The sequence below is a fragment of the Citrus clementina genome, unplaced genomic scaffold (genome assembly GCF_000493195.1).
Source record: "Citrus clementina cultivar Clemenules unplaced genomic scaffold, Citrus_clementina_v1.0 scaffold_5, whole genome shotgun sequence".
In the NCBI taxonomy this organism is placed as follows: domain Eukaryota; kingdom Viridiplantae; phylum Streptophyta; class Magnoliopsida; order Sapindales; family Rutaceae; genus Citrus; species Citrus x clementina.
In genome coordinates, this window is record NW_006262201.1 from 22,256,395 (window position 1) to 22,276,816 (window position 20,422).

The 20,422-nt window shown below is 37.4% G+C and overlaps 1 protein-coding gene across 5 annotated transcripts; it reads right to left on the reverse strand.

Annotated features, from left to right (window-relative positions):
• Positions 1–14,876: 14,876 nt before the first annotated feature.
• LOC18040999 lies at positions 14,877–20,085 on the reverse strand. 5 transcript variants are annotated; one of them, XM_024183958.1, is made up of 4 exons: positions 19,908–20,085; positions 18,123–18,788; positions 17,900–17,943; positions 14,877–17,163 (listed from the first exon to the last, which is right to left on the reverse strand). In XM_024183958.1, the coding sequence occupies exon 4, from the start codon at positions 17,023–17,025 to the stop codon at positions 15,124–15,126; it is 1,902 nt and encodes a 633-aa protein (XP_024039726.1). In that variant the 5' UTR covers positions 17,026–17,163; positions 17,900–17,943; positions 18,123–18,788; positions 19,908–20,085; the 3' UTR covers positions 14,877–15,123. The 5 variants fall into 5 exon arrangements, with proteins under 5 accessions (XP_024039726.1, XP_024039725.1, XP_024039727.1 ...); XM_024183957.1 differs by lacking the exon at positions 17,900–17,943 and having other exon boundaries at positions 14,877–17,286; positions 18,123–18,671; XM_024183959.1 differs by lacking the exon at positions 17,900–17,943.
• Between the last annotated feature and the right edge of the window lie 337 nt (positions 20,086–20,422).

Sequence of the window (20,422 nt, forward strand, 5' to 3'; positions counted from 1 at the left end):
AACAGATAAATCAATCACAATATAAAAAGATAAGGGAAGAGAGAGCAAACACAATGATTTTTACGTGGTTCGACAATCTCCGCCTACGTCCACGCCTCCAAGCTCACCGGGCTTGAGGATTTCACTAAGCTAGCCACCCAAGGCTTCAAATGCTTACAATTGACTTCTAAGGTGTCAATGGACCTTTACAACAAGAGATTATCCCCAATCTCTTAACCCAAGTATATCCCAACACTTACAATCACTCAAAATAAAAGATTACAAATTATTTTTCTCTCACACAATACCTAAAATTACAAATCAATGCCCAATGTGTGAATAGATGAAAAGAGAATGTGTTTAAAGCTCTATGAAGATTGTATTCTCGGATATATGCTCAGTGGTAGTGTTGTGATCAATCTTTGTTTGGATTTGAATGAGCTTATTTATAGTTGCAGCTGAAAACTAACCGTTATAGACTGTTTACACATTGTCGGATCGCCGTTAGCTAGATATCGGATCGCCGTTTGACTGGTCAATATGACCGTTGAGCTGATTTTTCAAATTGTCGGATTGTCGTTTTCTATATGTCGGATCGCCGTTTATGTCCAGAGGCTATACTTTAGTTCTGGTTGATATCGGCGAGCCGTTTATCAAATTTGTCGGATCACCGTTTAGGTTCAGAGGCTACTGGTTGATATCGGCGAGCAGTTTCATACACATGTCGGTTCACCGTTTAAGTCCAGAGGCTACTGGTTGATATCGGCGAGCCGTTTCATACACATGTCGGTTCACCGTTTAAGTCCAGAGGCTACTGGTTGATATCGGCGAGCCGTTTCGTACACATGTTGGTTCGCCGTTTTGGTCTAGAGACTAATCTTCATTTCCTCTTGAAATCGGCGAGCCGTTTATTACACATGTCGAATCGCCGTTTTCCACAAAAACTGCTCCATTGAACCATTTTGCAAGATGACTGTTTTGACTCCAAATCTTTATAGATATTGTTTATGAGGCTTGTTAAAGATAGAGAAAATTATGTTGAACTCTTAAAAGATTAACCAAAACTTAATCATGTTTGTTATCATCAAAATCAATGAAGAATTATTTAGGTTAACAATGTTAATGTTGTCACTAATATATATGCATACATAACTGCTATTAATAACAAACTAGACAATCTAAATATTCAAACTCAGCCTTAAGTGTGTTAGCTCTATGGAGGGAATCATACTTGTATCAATTGCCAAGTCAGAAGTGATTTTTGTAGCATTATCTACTAAATAAGCTCATTATGTATCAAACTTCCAGAATAAACAAAATAACCCATATTCCGCCATTTTGCAAAATAAGTTACCACCAAAGCTAAAAGATCTAGGAATTTTGAGAATACCTTACACTATTTAGAAATCTTATTTTGATAAAGCTTTTGTGTGATTTAAGTGCAAGCATCAATTTGATGCCCTTTTGTGTCTTCAAGAAATTAGGTTTAGGATAACCCAAAGCAACACAATTCTCCTCCAATTGAAAGATAGATCTATAAAGTACCAAAGAAGCATAATTGAGGACGTACTTGTGAATGTTGACAAGTTTTTATTCCATGTAGATTTTATTGTGTTAGATATGCTTGAAGATATAGAGTTACCTCTCATTCTAAGTCGACCATTCTTAGTTACGAGGAGAGCTTTAATTGATGTTCGGGAAGGAACATTAGTTTTAAGAATTCAAAATGAGCAAGTCACTTTCAATGTGTTCACACTTACCAAGTATCCATCTAAACATAAAAATTATTTTCAAGACAACATGATTGATAGAAAAGTGGCAAAAGCATTTAAGGATAAGCCTCCATCTAACCTTTCTAATGTTAATTTGACAATACACAATGAAGCTTCATCACCTTATTTTCATAAGGAGAGACCAAATTTTAATAAACTTAGGTTATGTCCATATAGATCATCTCATCCATTTATGAGTCTCCTTGAACAATCTCTTGAATTATTGCTATTTTTATTTTTTGGTTTTGTCTTTTCTTATACTTTCTTTTGTTAGTATTTTCTTTTATTTGTTTTATTTTGCATGATATAGGTTCTTGCACAAGTTTGGGGCTAGATGAAATCAACTTTTCACATACCTTTCAACGACTCAACTACAAGTTCCTATCTTCAAGAGCAAAATCCTAGAAGCTTTTTTTTTTTCTCTTTTGTTTACATTGAGGACAATTTTGATTTCAAGTTTGGGGGTAGTAATATTTGCTTCATTTTATTTAAAAATTAAAAAATATATTTTTTTTTTTACGATGAGTATATGTTTGAAAATGTATATTGTTTTCAGAAATGGATAAAATTGTCTTAGTTTATACTTAATTCTTGTGTTAGTTTCATTTTGGATTTTTTGAATATCTTGAGCACTTATATCGATTCTTTAGAACTTTAACTTGAGATTTGAAATTGATACAACCTGAATTGAGAATTATAAATTGAGTAAATGACTATTTACCTTGATTCTACATAACTTAAGTTTACACAAGCACCATAGTCAGAAATAACTAATTATAACCTTTTAAGAGTGAAGTTATCCTTAAGTAATTTTGACCTATGTACCATTAGGGGTGGGCGCAGTTCGGTTCGGTTTTTTACTAAATTTTTCATAATCGTTCAATTAAGATTATTTTAAAATTATAATCGCGATTAATCAAATTACCAAAAGAATCAAATACTCGATTAATTGAAATAATTCGATTCGATTCGGTTCGATTATTTCGATTATGGGCCTATTGGGCCTATTTTGGGCTTTTTTAAATTTAAAACCTTAAATTAATAAATCTACCACAAACATAAAAAGTTAACAAACAAAAAATCAAAATATGTATCAAAGTAAGTTCAATAACACATAACATGTTCAAATAACATTAACATAGACATATTAGAACAAAAAAAGATCAACACCACAACAGCAACAAATCAACACAACAGCAGCAACGAATAAAAAATCTTGGGGATTACAATTTACAAAATAAAAAATATTATGACATTGTGGCACAACTCAAATTTTTGATCGTTTATATTGACACCCGTTTACTTCATTAGTCTAGATAAAAGTTTGAATTTATCTGTGTGCCGCTGGAAAGTTAAAACTTTAAATATGATGCAGCAAAAACGTATACTAGTAGATTCTGGAAACTCCTATATATTAAAACAAAAAGTCAGTCAAGCACTTAATAGGTTCTAGAAACGCTCATATATTAAAACTAAAAGTCAGTCGAGCCCAAGCACTAGGATTAAAAGATGAATGAAGTACATTAAAAGAATGAAGAAATAATATGTAATTTTTTTTAGCTCAAGAGAAGTTATCGAGAAACCCCAATTACACGACCACGTTTGGAGGAAAAAAAATGTAACAAATTCAACATAGAGTCAATAGTTGACAAAAGATATTGGAGGCACTCAATTAATTTCTATTGATAAATAAAAGCATAATTCACCCATTAATCTTGTTTTGACCGATTGATTACGAATGGAGCTTAAAAGTTTCTTAGATATATTTCATAAATGTCTGCATCAATGAAAACCCTAATGCTCTACGTTTAATTTTTTTTTTTGCTTTTTTAAAAATAAAATGTGAAGTGTGTGTGGTAGGGTGTTGCTTTCGTTTTTGTGGTGTGTTTAGCGGCCCTATGAAGAACCATTAAATGAGAAAAAGAGCAAAAGAGAGTAAACCACCAAGTCAAACCCAGTATGAATTCAAAACCACATTTAGCAAATGATTTCAAAAATAGAACTTCCTCCCACCAAATCAAACCCAGTACGAATTCAAAACCACATTCGTTTTCCAACACTTGCTCCCACCAAGTCAAACCTAGTATGAATTCTTGTTTGATTACCTTTTCACGCCAACAGCAGCTCAAGTTCTCTGCAAAAACATAACAAACTAGAGAAATGATAGTAGGTGACAGCGGTAGGTGACAGTGGCAGCGGGGACGAGAGTCGGCGATGAGCAATAGTGGCAAATCAGATTCGTGAAGGATGAGCAGCAACAGCAGCGGGGACGAGATTCTAGAGGTGAAGGGGCTGCGGCTTCGGTTTTCGGCTGAAGAGTGAAGATCAGAAGAATGTGTTAAATTAGGGATTGTTTATTTTTTTGGCGTTCGGTTTTTTCCTGTGGTCGGTTCGGTTTTTCGGTTTTTTTTTTAAACCGAAAATTGAACCGACTGATTTTACTACTTATGTTAAATTACTATTTCGGTTTTTTGAATGTAAAAAAACTACATAAAAACCGAAACGAACCGAATGGTTCGGTTCGATTTTTGATTAATCAGCTTTTTTTGCCCACCCTTATGTACCATTAGATATTTAACTACTACCTTATAACTACTACTATGAGAAGAAAACTACCTTAAAGGATAAAGTGAAAGCTCCTGATTATAGATATTTAAAAAAAAAAAAAGATGGAGAAGAAAAAGAAAAGAAAAAAATACATGAGCTTCAAGAAAAATCAAAAGAAAATGCAAATTTACACTAGTGGATATTAAAAAAAAAGATGAAGATGATGAGATTAGTTCAACCTATTCTGTTTATTATTTAATATAAGGACTATTGATATTGAGGATTTTGAGAATGAGTTTTGATTGAATTAATTCGCACACACATTAGAAGAATCCAATGTGAGATGAGGTTGACTACTAAATTAAAGTTAGAACTTTGCCAATATTTATAATTTTCTTTAAGTCATATATTTTGTGCAACCTTTGAGGCATGTTTCATGATGTTCGTTGGTCACATCGCTGGAAATCCTCACGATATTGTAATTCGTCCACTTAGTAATACGTAACCTAATAGATTCTAATTATTTGATTTATAATGTCCAATGTACGATTGGAAAAAAAAAATACATTTTGGTTAATGCATATATACATTTTTTTAAGTATTTAGTCCTTTAAAAAAAATTAGGTTATTTGATAAGAACAATATGATTGAGACAACATAGTTTTGGCCATAATGATTTTTAGACAACCATTTAAGTTTGAATCTTAGAAAAAATTTATTTAAAAAAAATCTTCAAAGGGATTGATAACTAAAAAAATTAATTTAAACTTTTTAAGAATAGCTTGATATGTTTAAAAAGCTTTACATATTATTATTCATATAATTATTTGTTTGTTATAAGACCCACAACCTTTGATTTTTAATTCATTAAAAATAATTTATGAAACCAATCGCTTATTTTCCTTTCAAAGAAAAAGATAAAAGATATTTTATAGATCATGATAAAAGAGATTTTGTAGATCATGTTTCCACAAATCAAATCAAATTGTATATAAACAATTCAACAACCACTCGGATTGAGTGGTTAGAGCTGATCTCTTAGAAATTATGAGAGTAGCAATTTGAACCCGCATAGAGCAATATGGAGGCTTCATTCCTTCTTCAATTATGTAATAATTAAATGAAAGCAGTCTTCTCCCTTAAGAAATGTGAGTAAAGTAGATGTACTTCAAATAATAGTAAGTGTAATAGTCTAGGTAGTCCTTCATATGATTTAATGTAAACTAGTCACAATAATAGTCTAATTATAAATTTCGTAAGTGGAGTATACGTACCTCGAGTATTAGTAAGGATAAAAATCTAGACTATACTTCATAAGATTTAATGTAAACTAATCTCAATAATAGTTTAATTGTAAATATCAATAATAGTCTCATAATCCTCTAATCAATCCTTATTCATACAATGTGCTTAATTTTTGTTATGGTCATTATTTATGCTATATTTGGTGGGAGGAATGAAAAAAAAAAGTTCCACCATTGAGTGTAGTAACATTGAAAATCCAAACATTGATCATGAGGTACCTTTTTTTATTATTATTAAACTCAGCAAAAATCTATGCTCTTTAGTGGTGAAATATACCCACACCTCAGAGATATATTTACTCCCACTAATATTTAGGTAGATATGTCTAACCCAACACAGTTTGTGGAAGGGGATTAATTTGATAGCGCTAGTCCACCACTTAGGCAATTAAACAATCTTCTAGGGGAGTTGTCTTATCATATTTGGGTAATATGCCAATCTTTGATTTTTTTTTTTTAATAAGGAGGAGGTTGTTACTCTTTTGAATTGAAGGGTTGTATATCTTGTGAATATTCTAAAATAGAAACCTTTTGAATATTGAGGCCAAGAAAAAGTGGAAGCAAGTAGGTGATTCTAGAGAAAGTGATATGGCTGAAAAAGTTTGTGATCTTGGTAGCAAAACTGAATATCTTGTCATTAAACAAACATAGACATCACCAAATAATATGAGTGGACAATTGGCTATGAACCAATATTTTCAACCTCATAATGCCCAACACAATAAGTGTGTTGATTAGCTTTTGAAGTTGCCAAAATATGATAGCTGAAGAAAAAAGCTACACATGAAGCAAGAAAAACACCTCAAATTAAGGCTGTGAAACTCCAATCAAATAAAGGTTCTTGGTGCAATATTTGATTGACAAATAGTCTCAAGAGGACACACAGAGCCTCTGATATCATCTGTCATGACCCAACCTAGACCTGGTAAGATATTGTCTACTTTGAACCTTAACAAGGTTCGTACGATTTTGTTTTTGGGACGCCCATACACTCCAAAACGTGTCTTAATAATTAAGATGTGGATCACCTCTTATAAACCCAACATTTCACCCGTACTTTGCCGATGTGAGATTCGCCTGAAGACTGAAGTGTTACATGCCGGTTGTAGACAAGTTGCCTGCATCCCTCTGGGAGGACCTAGAGACTGCATTTGAAGATGACTTGGATAATGTTTTTGACATCACCATCTTGTGACACTCATTGAGCCAAATATAAGAGAGACACGGAGATTGAAATGAAAAGAGTATTCTAGTCCTATTCAATTTTCTCTCCCACATAATATTTTTATTATTTTTAATATTACCATTCTTTCTTTGTGGTTAGTTTGACCAACTCAATGATGGTTTTGCAGATTAAGAGACTCAAAGAGAAGTTTAAACTGATACATGAGCAGTTTGGTTTGGATCACGTTATGTCAAGTTTGTCACTGGCGCCATCTGCATAATTTGTGGTTCAAGTATCAAATAGTTAGGCATGCAAGGTGACATTCCTCGCTTTTTCCAATTTTCTTGAAACTTCCATAAATAACTATCTATTTGAATGCATTTAAATTTCATTTAACTGAACATGCAGATTTATGTTTTGTTTTTATTTCATTTACGGTTACTGCTCTATCTTTATCCTTATTTCTTCCTCTTCGACTGCTCTTAAATCCATTCAATCCTTCTATAATTTTTCTGTTCCTTGAGTTCTCTATTTATGATATTATTAAATTTTCCAAACAGCTCTTAATTCTATCCAAATTATAGTACTATCAATTTTAATCCAGCGTCAACCCTTGCTCTTACAAAACATGCACTAAATCTCATAGAATTATTTTGCTTCACGAGGGGAAGGGAACAAAAAGTACTTCACGTTTTCGTTATTTATTTTCTCCTGATCTTTGTTAGAATAGTTAGGTTAACCTGTAGAGAATTATAAAGAAAGCATGCCTTAGAAGAAAAAAAAAAGAACTCAAAATAGGAAAAAATAACAACTTAAACAATCTTTTCTAATAGGACTGACAGATACTATTATTCTTTTCTACCTTTTTTCTTTCTTTTTCCCCTCTCTAAATCAATTTTGTTGTAGGGGGAGGAGACTTTCTAATTTAGAAGACTTTCTAACGACTCAAACTGATGTCATCTCTGAGTAATAGTTTCACAAGCATTTAGAAGAAGATTTCTAGTAGTCAAGCAACTAGAATTACAATTTAGATAATTACAAGAATGAAGCATCAAGCATGGCTGCTGTTTAAGAAATAGGGCATGTGGAAGATGGCATTTACCGGCACTTTATAAAAGTGATGACAAGAACACGTCTAGGATTAGAAAACTGCAGTAGAGATATAAGGATCACTCTGAGCCTGATGGTACTAGTGAAAACAACAAGTGAGTATAAAGATGTTGGTAAAATATTTTAAAAAGTCATTCCCTATTTATTTTTTCATTTGTGGAATTATTTAAATCATTCCCTGTTTATTTTCTCATTTGGGAAATCAAAACAATATATAATCTTCATGTTCAGTTAAATGAAATGTAAATGCATTTGAACAGGTAGTTATTTATGGAAGTTTTAAGAAAATCGAAAAAAGCACGTCACCTCACATGCCTAGTTATTTGATACTCAAGATGAACCACATGCTTGTTATTTCTGCGACAAATTGAAAAAAGCGAGGAAAATGGCTGCTGTTTCAGAAGACCTAGTCTTCCCATGCTTGTTATTTCTGCTACAAATTCTTTCATCCCCTGTTGCGAATTATGACCAATTCACTTTATAGCAACTTCTAGCCCTAGGCTAGACATTAACCCCTGTAAACTCTTCCAAATCCTCCCGACCCTACAAGGTTTTCTCTCGAGAACCCTTGGTGGCAGGGGCTAGCTCAGCATATTTAAATCTACGAGCACCGCATTGAATTTCCCAATCTTCTAACATCTCACTGATAGGTCCCGATCAAATACAGAAAAGCAATGCCTGATATTTGTTCAGTTTATGGTATGAACAACCAGTATTTGTTTAACTAATTTTCTTTCCTTTTATTCGTCTTGGTTGCTACTTATTTATACAGAAAAACATAAAGGATACTACTAACTTGTAGCCCAAAATCTTGGCTCCAGCCACATCAAATCCTTATTAACAACTAGATAAAAACAAAACAGAAAAATAAACTAACTTTTCCGCAACAACTTGGACGTAGACTTTTACTCCAATATCAATTCCTCCCGTGCTCTTGTTCCAACTAACTCGCATGAAAGAGTTACGTGGGAGAATGATTGCATGGTTTGCATGGGCATGGTTTGCATGGTCAAACAAAGTCCACAAGCTTGCTGCTAGGCTTTGAAACTCTAGCTGACCTCCTTGGTTGTCTAACAATGCCCCCGCCAGGAAGAGAACCCTTGTCCTCAAGGGTCATAGATGGAAACTGCTGCTGGATCACGGTTAAATCTTCCCACGTAGCCTCCTCTGTCGGCAATTTGTTCCAACGTACTAGACTCTGTTCAATGAATTTCCCGCCACGTTTTAACCATCGTGTGTCTAAAATTTCAGCAGGTTCAAGCATTAGCACACCCTCATCATCAATTGGAGGAATGTCGCTGCTATTCTCGGATAAGTCTCCCATGGCTTTTTTGAGCAAGGACACATGGAACACGGGATGAACACGGGCACCGGCAGGCAACTGTAGTTTGTAGGCGACGGTCCCGATTTTTTCCAAAACACGATAGGGCCCAAAAAACTTGCTTGCTAACTTTTGATGCGCCCGCTTAAACACAGAGGTTTGTCGATACGGGTGAAGTTTTAAAAACACCAAATCATCTTTGTGAAACTGCACATCTCTACGGTGTTTATCTGCTGTTTGTTTCATGCGATTGGTGGCAATCGCCAAATTACGCTTGAGCTGGGCTAGTAACTCATCTCTGGTCAACAGTGCTTTATCAACCTCGTTGACCGGTGAGGTGCCCACATGATATTGCGGAACTGTGGGAGGGTCCCGGCCATACAGTGCCTTGAAAGGTGTCATGCCCGTGGATATGTGATATGTCGTGTTATACCAATATTCAGCCCAAGGTAGATATTCATGCCACTTACGCGGCCACTGATGAACAAAACTCCGTAGGTACTGCTCGAGACATCGGTTAATTACCTCGGTCTGGCCGTCGGATTGTGGGTGATAAGCCGAACTCATGCTGAGTTTTGTACCTGACATTTTGAAAAACTCCTGCCAAAATTTGCTGATGAAGATTGGATCTCGATCACTCACAATAGATTTTGGCATGCCATGCAACTTGAATATGCCTTCTATGAACCGTTCGGCCACTATCTTTGCTGAGAAGGGGTGAGACAAAGACATGAAGTGTGCTGACTTGCTGAGTCTATCGACGACAACGAAGATGGTGTTCTTGCCTTGTGACATCGGTAACCCTTCAATAAAATCCAACGTAATGTCATCCCAAACTTGGCACGGTATGGGCAGTGGCTGAAGTAGCCCGGCTGGTCTGAGAGTGGTGGCTTTTGTGCGTTGGCAAGTCTCACAATTATTAACGTATTGCTGTACCGTACGAAACATGGCCGGCCAATAGAACTGTTGTGCCAACCTCTTATAAGTACGCAAGACTCCAGAATGGCCTCCGATTCTAGTGTTGTGGGCTTCAAACATCAATTTGTCACGTATCTGGTGAGGGACCACAACCCGCCCATTATAGAAAACTAATCCATTCTTTGTTGTGTACGGTCCCGTTGGTTGAGTTTCAGCAAGTGTAGTAACTTGTTGAATGTAATCGTCACCTGTTGCAGCTGTCTTAATTTCTTCCCAAACAGTTACCTGCGGCACAAATAAGTAATTCATCATTGGGCTGTCCGGTCGTCGCGAGAGGGCGTCAGCGGCAGTGTTGTCCCGCCCCGGCCGATATAGGATTTCATATTCATAGCCCATGAGCTTTGCCAACCACTTTTGTTGCTCAGGGGTTGCCGCTTTTTGTTCCAATAGGTACTTAAGACTCTGCTGGTCAGTTTGGATTATAAATTTCTGCCCCAAAATATACGGTCTCCACATTCGTATTGCTTCAAGTATGGCCAGCATTTCCTTGGCGTAAATAGACCAAGATTTTTTTGAGACCCCTAATGCACGGCTCATAAATGCAATTGGCCTGCCCTGTTGTTGCAGAACAGCCCCAATTCCGTCTCCTGATGCATCTGCTTCGATAATAAAAGTGTCTTGGAAGTTTGGCATAGCCAATGTGGGGGTGCTGGACATTGCTTGTTTGAGTCTCCGAAAGGCTTCTTCTGCCTCATCACTCCAGCCAAATTGATTTTTTTTTAGTAAGTTGGTTAAGGGCCGAGCAATGACGCCATATCCTTGCACAAACTTTCGGTAATATCCGGTTAATCCGAGAAATCCTCGCAGCTCTGTTATGGTTTGTGGCGCGGGCCAAGAGAGCATGGCAGCAATTTTTTTGTTGTCTACTTTGACGCCGTGACACGTGACAATATGCCCTAAGTACTCGAGTTCCTGCTGTCCGAATGTGCATTTGCTGGATTTGAGAAAAAACTTATGTTGCTTGAGAATCTCCATTGCCTGTTTCACATGATCAAGATGACTGTCCCAAGTCGGACTGTAAATCAGTATGTCATCAAAAAAAACCAAAATAAACTTCCTGAGATGTGGCCGAAAAATGGAGTTCATGATCGCCTGAAAGGTTGACGGCGCATTGCATAATCCGAATGGCATGACTAGATATTCGTAGTGGCCATTGTGGGTACGGAATGCGGTCTTGTGAATATCCGATGGATTGACTCGAACTTGATGGTAACCGGCACGGAGGTCGAGCTTCGTAAAATAGGCGGCTCCGTAGAGCTCGTCGATCATATCGTCGACTGTTGGAATTGGAAACCGGTCCTTGATGGTGGCGTCGTTGAGGGCGCGGTAATCTGTGCAAAACCTCCAGCTTCCATCTTTTTTTTTGACAAGTAATACCGGCGACGAGAAAGGACTGGTGCTGGGCCTTATTAATCCAGAATTAAGCATCTCCTGCACCTGTTTTTCTATTTCTTCTTTTTGGAAGTGTGCATAACGATAGGGCCTGACGTTGATAGGCTCTGTTCCCTCTTTAAGTGTGATACAATGGTCAATTTCGCGCTTAGGAGGAAGTTGAGTTGGTTCCTGAAATAGCTCCCTGTAATTTCGTAAAAGCCCCTGCATTGCCGCTTGTGCCGTGACCTCTTCCAATTGTAATTGGAAGCAAATTGCAAATGCCTCGTGTCCCTGTTTAATCTCCTTATTAATCTCCGCTATTGTCGCCGTTTGTAGAGATTGAGGATTGAGCCCTTGTAGATGTCGTGGCCTATTGTTCCAATTGAAATTCATAGTGAGAGATTTCCAGTTGCATTCTACTGTTCCCAATTCTTCGAGCCACTGTATTCCCAATACCAAATCTAATCCTGATATGGGCAGTGCGTAGACCGTTAGAAAAAATGGAATATCTTGGATTAGAATTTGTATATTCTCAAACTTCCCTTGACACGCCAATTTTTCACCATTTGCAACTTTGACAGGAAACGCAGCCGTTGGTATAATAGGGAGTTTCAGCAAGTTTGCTAGGCGGGTGCTAATAAAATTATGTGTTGATCCACTGTCAATCAACACAATAATTTCATATGGCCCGATTTTCGCCTTAACGCGCATCGTTTGTGGTGCCGTCCAGCCGGTTAAGGCATAGAAGGTGATCTTGGGATCGTAGGATGCTTCCTCAATTGGCGCCGCGTCGAGAGTTTCCTCATATTCTTCCTCGGCTTCTAAGATTAGAAGTTGAGCTTTAGTACACCGATGACCTGCCGTGAATTTCTCATTGCAGTTGAAGCACAAACCCTGTGCTCGGCGACGTTGCATCTCCTCCCAAGTAAGCTTCTTGAATGGTGTTGCCGGTGAGTTCTTATTGACAATTGGTGATGTTGTTGTTGTCCGATTGGAAAATGTTGGCCGGATTAATTTTCGCTGCCGCGCGATCTGTTCATCTTTCATCCGTGCTAGGCTGATGGCCTCCTTAAGAGTTTTTGGTCGAAACAAGCGAATCTCCTCCGAAATCTCGGGTTTGAGTCCTCCCATGAAGGTGCCTACTAACGCCCGCTGAGTCCATCCGTGAACCTTGTTGCCCAGCCTCTCAAACTCCTTTTGATAATCTCGCAATGTTCCAGTTTGTTGCACACGAGATAAGGCCTCGTCAAAATCTTCACATTCCGTCGGTCCGAAACGCGCCCACATCTCCTCGACAAATGTGTTCCATGTTACTGTTTGTCCATCTTCTTGGTAGGCGCGGCGCAACCATTGCCACCACTGGTTGGCTTCTCCTTCAAGGTGGTAAGATGCTAGCACAACTCGTTGGTCCTCACTAGTTTCTTGATAATCAAAAAATTGTGTGACACGGTTGACCCACTCCGTAGGGTCATCTCCTGAATATTTAGGAAAATCAAGTTTGGCAACTCGTGGGGGAATCGGTTGTCGTTCCCCTGCACTCTCTCCTTGACTCGTTCGTAACGTGCCTGTTTGATCGTGCCGGCTTGGGGTTCTTTGGGATTGGCTAAATGTCTCAGCTAGTTTGCTGATCATGGCCTCCAGGTGGTGAAATTTGTCATTCATTCCCTAACCTAATCGTTGTATCTCATTCTGCATTCCGCCAAGTTCGTTTTCGACACGTTCAATTCTCTCTTTGTTGGTAGACATTGCAAAACTCCTGTCTCTGATACCAATGATAGGTCCCGATCAAATACAGAAAAGCAATGCCTGATATTTGTTCAGTTTATGGTATGAACAACCAGTATTTGTTTAACTAATTTTCTTCCCTTTTATTCGTCTTGGTTGCTACTTATTTATACAGAAAAACATAAAGGATACTACTAACTTGTAGCCCAAAATCTTGGCTCCAGCCACATCAAATCCTTATTAACAACTAGATAAAAACAAAACAGAAAAATAAACTAACTTTTCCGCAACAACTTGGACGTAGACTTTTACTCCAATATCAATTCCTCCCGTGCTCTTGTTCCAACTAACTCGCATGAAAGAGTTACGTGGGAGAATGATTGCATGGTTTGCATGGGCATGGTTTGCATGGTCAAACAAAGTCCACAAGCTTGCTGCTAGGCTTTGAAACTCTAGCTGACCTCCTTGGTTGTCTAACACTCACCGGCATATTTAATTCTATGTAAGACATGAATAGCTCCTGCAATTATCAGGATGACAAAATCTATACCAGCTAGAGTGATACCTACAGAAAATCCCCTTTTGTGTACCTCCTCATGAGATCTTTTTTTTTTTTTTCCAGAGTTGGGACCTTCGTTGGATTTAAATCTTGTGCCTTGCCACCTCCAATGCTAATGCTCCAGCCATGCACGTTATGTGATGCTGTTATTAAGCCAGTTGAAGCAGAGAAGCCTCTGTACATGTACTCATCTAGCACCAATGAGAGATCAATAGGAAATGATATTAAAGGACGACGAGGCTTTGGTACGCCTAGAGGAGATTTGGAAACCTTAATCAACATCTCCTGGCTGCTATAATCAACCCAAGCTCGAATCGGGTCTCCACTTCTCAGAAGAATAGGAATTCTGTGGTTATTGCCAGAATAGTAAGAAGCTGGCTCTGATGCACTGGGGATGAGGCTTGATATTAATATTACTCTCAATATTACTAGTCACTGGTTATGTCTCTTAAAATTTTGATTTAAGAGAATAGAAATATATGTACCAAGTAGAAATAGTTGGAGACATGATTCTGTACAAACAATTAAAAAAGTATCTCAACAAGGTTTCACCTTTTGAACGACCTTTTATCCTAGTTAGCATTTGATCATTTATTTTTTTCGATATGTACAATTTGTTAGATTACAATTGTTTGATTTATAATGTCCATGGTTCAATGTGCTATTGGATAAAATTTAACATTTAAATGCTCCTTTTAAAAAATAATAAGAATAATATGAATTGAGATAATGTAGTTTTGGTAAGATATAGTTGCCATATAAACTTCTTTCATAGGTTTGGCCATAATCGTTTTCCGGCGACCATTTAAGTTTGAAACCTGGAAAAAAATTTATTCAAAAAAAGAATCTTAAAACTAGTTTGAATTTTTTTGATTGAAAATTAATTTGAACTTTATAAAAAATAGCTTGATAGGTTTAAAAAGCTCCACCCATAATCGTTTATATAACTTTAGTTTTTAATTCATTAAAAAGAATTTAAGCGACTAATTTTCTTTTCAAAGAAAAAATAAAAGAGATTTTCTAATTTATGGTTTTACAAATCAAACCAATTGTATACAGGCAATCCAACAACAATATAGTCAAAATGAATACACCAATATGTTCAATGTCCATCACATATTGCAAAACTAATAGCCTCCCAGTACAATCAAATACTAAAAAGTTGTACACCATAACCACAACTGTCAATCAAACATAAATTATATACCACAATCACATCCAAAACCTTAATAGACAATTTTTTTACCCAAAATAATAATATTTCCACAATATATATACAGTAGTTCACTTCAGTTATCGTCAATGGGACTCTTCAGACTCCCACTCAAGAATGACATGAAACCTCCGCCATGGACCCTTCCTTCAGGAACCACCAAGTCCAAATTCTGGCCACTAAAAACTTTTCTTTGTTCCTTTTGCTTCTCAGAAATTACGAAGCTTGAATACGAAGTTGAGGATTTCATAGATAGAGGAACCAATAACAGTGGAGGTAGGAGCTGTTGCTGTTTTACTGGCATTTCCAGAGACTCAATGCAATCAGACACTGCACTAACTCCTGAGGTAGAATAAGTATTGTCAAAACTACAGCCAGCTGCTGTCGAAACAGTAGATACAAGCCCATGGAATAGTCCTGGACCAATAAGACCTCCCTTGCTCGTTTGCTGCTCTTGTACCAAGCTGCTATGGGCAGCACATAGCCCACTCTTACCCCTAGCAAATTTCTCACACTTTCCATCTCCCCAAGAGCATCGCTTTCCCCCACCATGAGCTTTGCAGAAATCCGTACTACCCTGGGCACTTTTCGCACAGTTTTCAAACTTGCACCGCTTTCCACCACCATGTCTTACACAACAATCAGTTCGACCACGCGCACTCTTTGTGCAGCCCGGCACAACACATCTCTTACCACCACCATGGGCAACACAAAAGTTTGTGCCTCCATGTACACTCTTTGGGCATATCCCACCACCGTCAAAGAGACAGCGCTTCCCCCCACCGTGCCCTTTACACAATGGCGTACTCCCTTCAGCACCTTTGGTGCACCCTGCAAATATGCATCGCTTTCCACCACCATGTGCCTTGCAGAACATGGTGCTACCTTGGGCGCCCTTATTACATCCTCCGTACCGGCAACGGCGGCCACCCCCATGAGAAATGCACAAGCCAACTTGTCCTTCAGCACTTCGGGTGCAGCCTTCCATCTTACACCTTTTTCCCCCACCGTGTTTAATGCAAAGCCCTGACTTGCCTCGAGCAGCCTTGGCGCAACCTTCTGGAAATTGGCATCGTCTTCCACCACCATGAGCTATGCATAAATCTGTCTTGCCTTCGGCACTTTTAGTGCAACCTAATTGCTGGCACCTCCTCCCACCACCATGGGCCTTGCAAAAGGCAGTTCGGCTTTCAGCACCCTTGTTACATCCTGGTTTTTGACATCTCTGTCCGCCTCCATGACCGATACATAGACCAGATGCCCCTCGAGCTCCCTTTGTACAACCAGGAAACTCACACCTTTTGGTATTACCGGCTCTGTATTCTGAAGATGTCATAGTAATAGTTTGCTCAGAAATAGAGCCAGAAGTGTCCATGTGAGAAGATGGTTCATGGCTGAGTTGCGACTGATGACAATAGGATTTGGTCCTAAATTGAGTCTGCTCCGAAACTTTGCCCCCATTCATCCTTGGAGCCAAAAGGAGTGATGGCATATAGCCACCAGATTTCTTAGCCGATGTAGAACCCTCATCAACAACTGGAATCAAAAGTCTATTCTCATCAGCTGAAAATTGGCTAAGAAAGGGAGTGTTAATATCAGTCTCTGTTGATAGTGAACAGTCAAGCTCACTCGACTCTGCTCTTGTCCCTCCAGACGGACCTAGTTTTAAGATTGAATCACCCTCAGATGCCAAGCCCTGTGGCACTTCATTAGCCAGCCCTTTAATCTTGTTACAGCTAGTATTGTAAAAATCTTCGCAGTATGTACTTGCTGTAGGACCCAAACCAAGGACCAACCTACAACCATCATCAAGAGCACTGGAAAAATCAACCTGAAGATTGCTTTTATTTCTGAATCCAATTGGGTTACTTACTCCATAACCAAGACAATTCAAACGTAGAGTTGTATCTCCAAAGTTCTCATTTCTTGTTAGTTCATTAGTTCGAAAAAACTGTACACCATTCTTGTCAAGATCCATTTTCAAAATGCTGTGTGGATGATTGCAGATAAGAAGAGAAGATTGAGCTTGCAGCACTATAACGACCCGCCCCGAACTCCAACACAGAATTCAAGTGTGGTCCTTAAGTACAACTCACATATATGCTTGAATATCTCTCTACAATCAACAAAAATTCATTCCTCAAACACAATTATTAAATAGGGGTAGAATTTAGAATTTTGCCAAACCATCTACCATTCTCAATTCAAGTCCTCCTCACTCATAAATCAATCCTGATTTCTGGGAATCACAATAAACTATAATGAATATAAACTCAATAAGCAAACTAATTTTTCATATACCAAAATCACATACATACTAATATATAATGCAAATGGACGACATGTCATGGTCTTTTGAAAACATGTAAAACAAATTCATTAAAACCTCATTTGTTATTTCAAACTTCACACTTCCTTTCAAATCAATTACTTAAATTACCTTCATTCAATTACCACTTAGTAAGACTCTCATTTAATATTCATACTTTTTTTAGGCTTCATATAAATGTGCTTCACCAACTTATCTCTTAACATAACATATAGAATGTTCACCAAGCGACGAATTAAAAGAACTAAGCAAAACAAAAAACTTACTTACTTCCTTCAAAATCAGTTTGCTAAAAATCCACTTTCTCATTTCATAGAAAACATAATGCATAGCCATGCTTATGCCAAAGAACTTTCACATATATTTATGCCCATGTACATAATCATGCTTAACACATAACAACACATCACATAAACACATAGGCCAAATCATATAAATCCATATCTGTATCAAAATAGGCTTTTCAAATATGTCAAACATATACATGTTTATAGTAATTTATTTAGAAGTTTAGTTCACTTACGACTTGACATCCATATGTAACAAATGCGTACTCATATCAGCGACCTAAAATCAATAAGAGAACTCTCTTAAGATATAACTAGGTGCTAATCATAAATTACCAAAATACTTCCTAGTTTACGAAATTTTAAATTACCAAATTACCCTCAAAATCATAAATTACCAGATTATCCTTAAATTCAGAAATTATCAAAATACCACAAAGTCAGAAGTTACAAAAATACCTTCAAAGTCAAAATTATCAAAATGCACTCATCGGTCAACAGTGACCGGAAATCAAGCGATGGTGGTCGGAATGGTCGGGATAGATACTTCAAGCCGCGCTGAGTCAACGGTGGCGGCAGTGAACTTCGTCGCACGGAGTCAGCAGTGGATCGGCCTCGACAGCCGTGAACACTTCAACGGTCGATCGGCGGCAAATGGGCTGCTTTTAGTGACCATTGCCAGTGGGATTTTGAAGAGTGTGCCGTGAGGGACAAAACCAAGGCGACAGTGCGGCCTAACTCGTTGACAACGCGCTGATTAGAGGCAGCGTTATCCGCGGCTTCTCGCACTTTGTACGGCGGCCTTAGGCCGTTTTCCGACGACGTTGATGGAGTGAAAATTCACCGGCGTTGGCTAAGGATCTGATCAGTATCTTCTGTTGCTGGTGAGCTGGTTGGAATCGCAAACAGTGACCGGGTTTAGTCTTTCAATTTATAAGGCTTGGTCAAAATGGTCAAAGCATTATGAAACGAGGTACTCCAAGCACAGTCTTCACTCTTCAGCGCATGCTACCAGAAGGCATACACATGAGAACCAAATAAAAAAAAATCAGAAGATGCTCGAGGAAGTGACCTCCAACTCACAAAGCCTGAAGTGTCCTAACTATCAGTCTTATCGACTATCAACTGCACCAGCAACAGCAAAAGCTCTAATTATCACTTAGGTTGTAGAATTGACACATTTTAAGGATAAAATCCCCTAATGAAATCAAACAAAGAATTAAAACAAAGAAAATAATAGTCCAATCTCCATATTATCAATGAATCAAATTGAATTTGGTTTTATTGGGGTTAAACTTTTGACCATGCTAAGAATTCTGTAGCCCAATATTTAGAATAAGTACTGTATACTCTAGCCATGGGACTTCTAGCAAACCTAAGCAATGTGAAGATAGGTATAACACCATAATATTTCAACAAATAGATTATTTTCCTAGAGTGTTAATAAATAGTGGTGGCATTATTTGCGAACAAATATTAGCATGCAAATTCCCCACATATATTCAAAAAAGCAGTCTGATTTTTTTAGAAAGAAGATATTCGATAACATTCATTAAACATAAATTTTGTATCTGAAAACCGCAACTAATTCCAAGAAATCCTCCAAATTAAGCACAAAGAAAATTCACAATTCAACCAACCACAAGGAACAGCAACTTCACAATTTTAGACATCCAGAAGCAGCAATAATCAAACAGAGTGTTAAAATTTTATAACTACTTCAAGATCTTGTCATGCAACAATACATGCAGCAAAAGTCAATGAGCGAAAATTCTTTCAAAGTAAAATAAGAATCCCATTAAATAAAGAAAAAAGTTGATGTTTCCAGAATTAACTAGTTGATTGTCATCAAGTTTTTTTTAATCAAAATAAACACATGCTCTACATCAAAAGCTTCTAGCCCAATCATGGAAAAAGCTAGAAATCAGAAAGAAAACTTAATTCAAACTTTAGGGATGGGAGCAACAGAGAGTAAGCGTGAAGTGATTAAAACTTATTTCAAAGCTCCAATATTGAGGGCAAAGAATAAATCAAGTGTATTTTATCTTTAAAGTGTAGATCCAAAAAAATAATTTATCACAAACAAATAACTCTGGGAATTGGCTTCAAGAACTACATATGAATTATCTACTCAACATATATAAAAATAAAAAAATAACATCATAAATACCAGAAATATGCAGGTAAATGTATAGTTTTATTTCTGAGCAAGAAAAAAATTAACAAAAATTAGGACATATATACCGAGATGACGATTTTAGAAGAAATCTTGAGGCCCATGGATTTTAGAAGCGGCTACAGACATTTTTAATTAACACTCGGTTAAAGAAGAAAGCGAATTGACCTCGATATTAACCAACTTGGTAAAGTCTTCTATCTAATTAATGAAATAAAAAATATTACGGGAAAATCGATTTGGACGGTTGTGGTTTTTTTCTATCTTTTTTTTTTTTTTGGGAGGGGGAATTTAATGAAAGAAAACAAAATACCCAAAATGGGCTTACTATCAGACACATACCTGATTGGGACAGCGGGTACTTCAACTTTATGGTGAAAAGGACAATTGATTGAAAAGTCAATATTACCCTCCATCAATTTGTGGTATTGAACTGAAAGAAGCGGTGTGTTTCGGTCATTGAAGTGAGTGCAGAACCGAGGTGGAGTTGTCGTAACGTGCCCAAAAACCATTAGTTCAGGATCTGCTGAGCTGGCAGAGGACGAGCCGCACCAATTGCTGACGGCTTCTTTTGTTTTGTTTT

What these genes read in the sequence shown, in the direction of transcription:
- LOC18040999 (XM_024183957.1), bottom strand. Translation starts at nt 17,025, where the DNA reads ATGGATCTTGACAAGAATGGTGTACAGTTTTTTCGAACTAATGAACTA.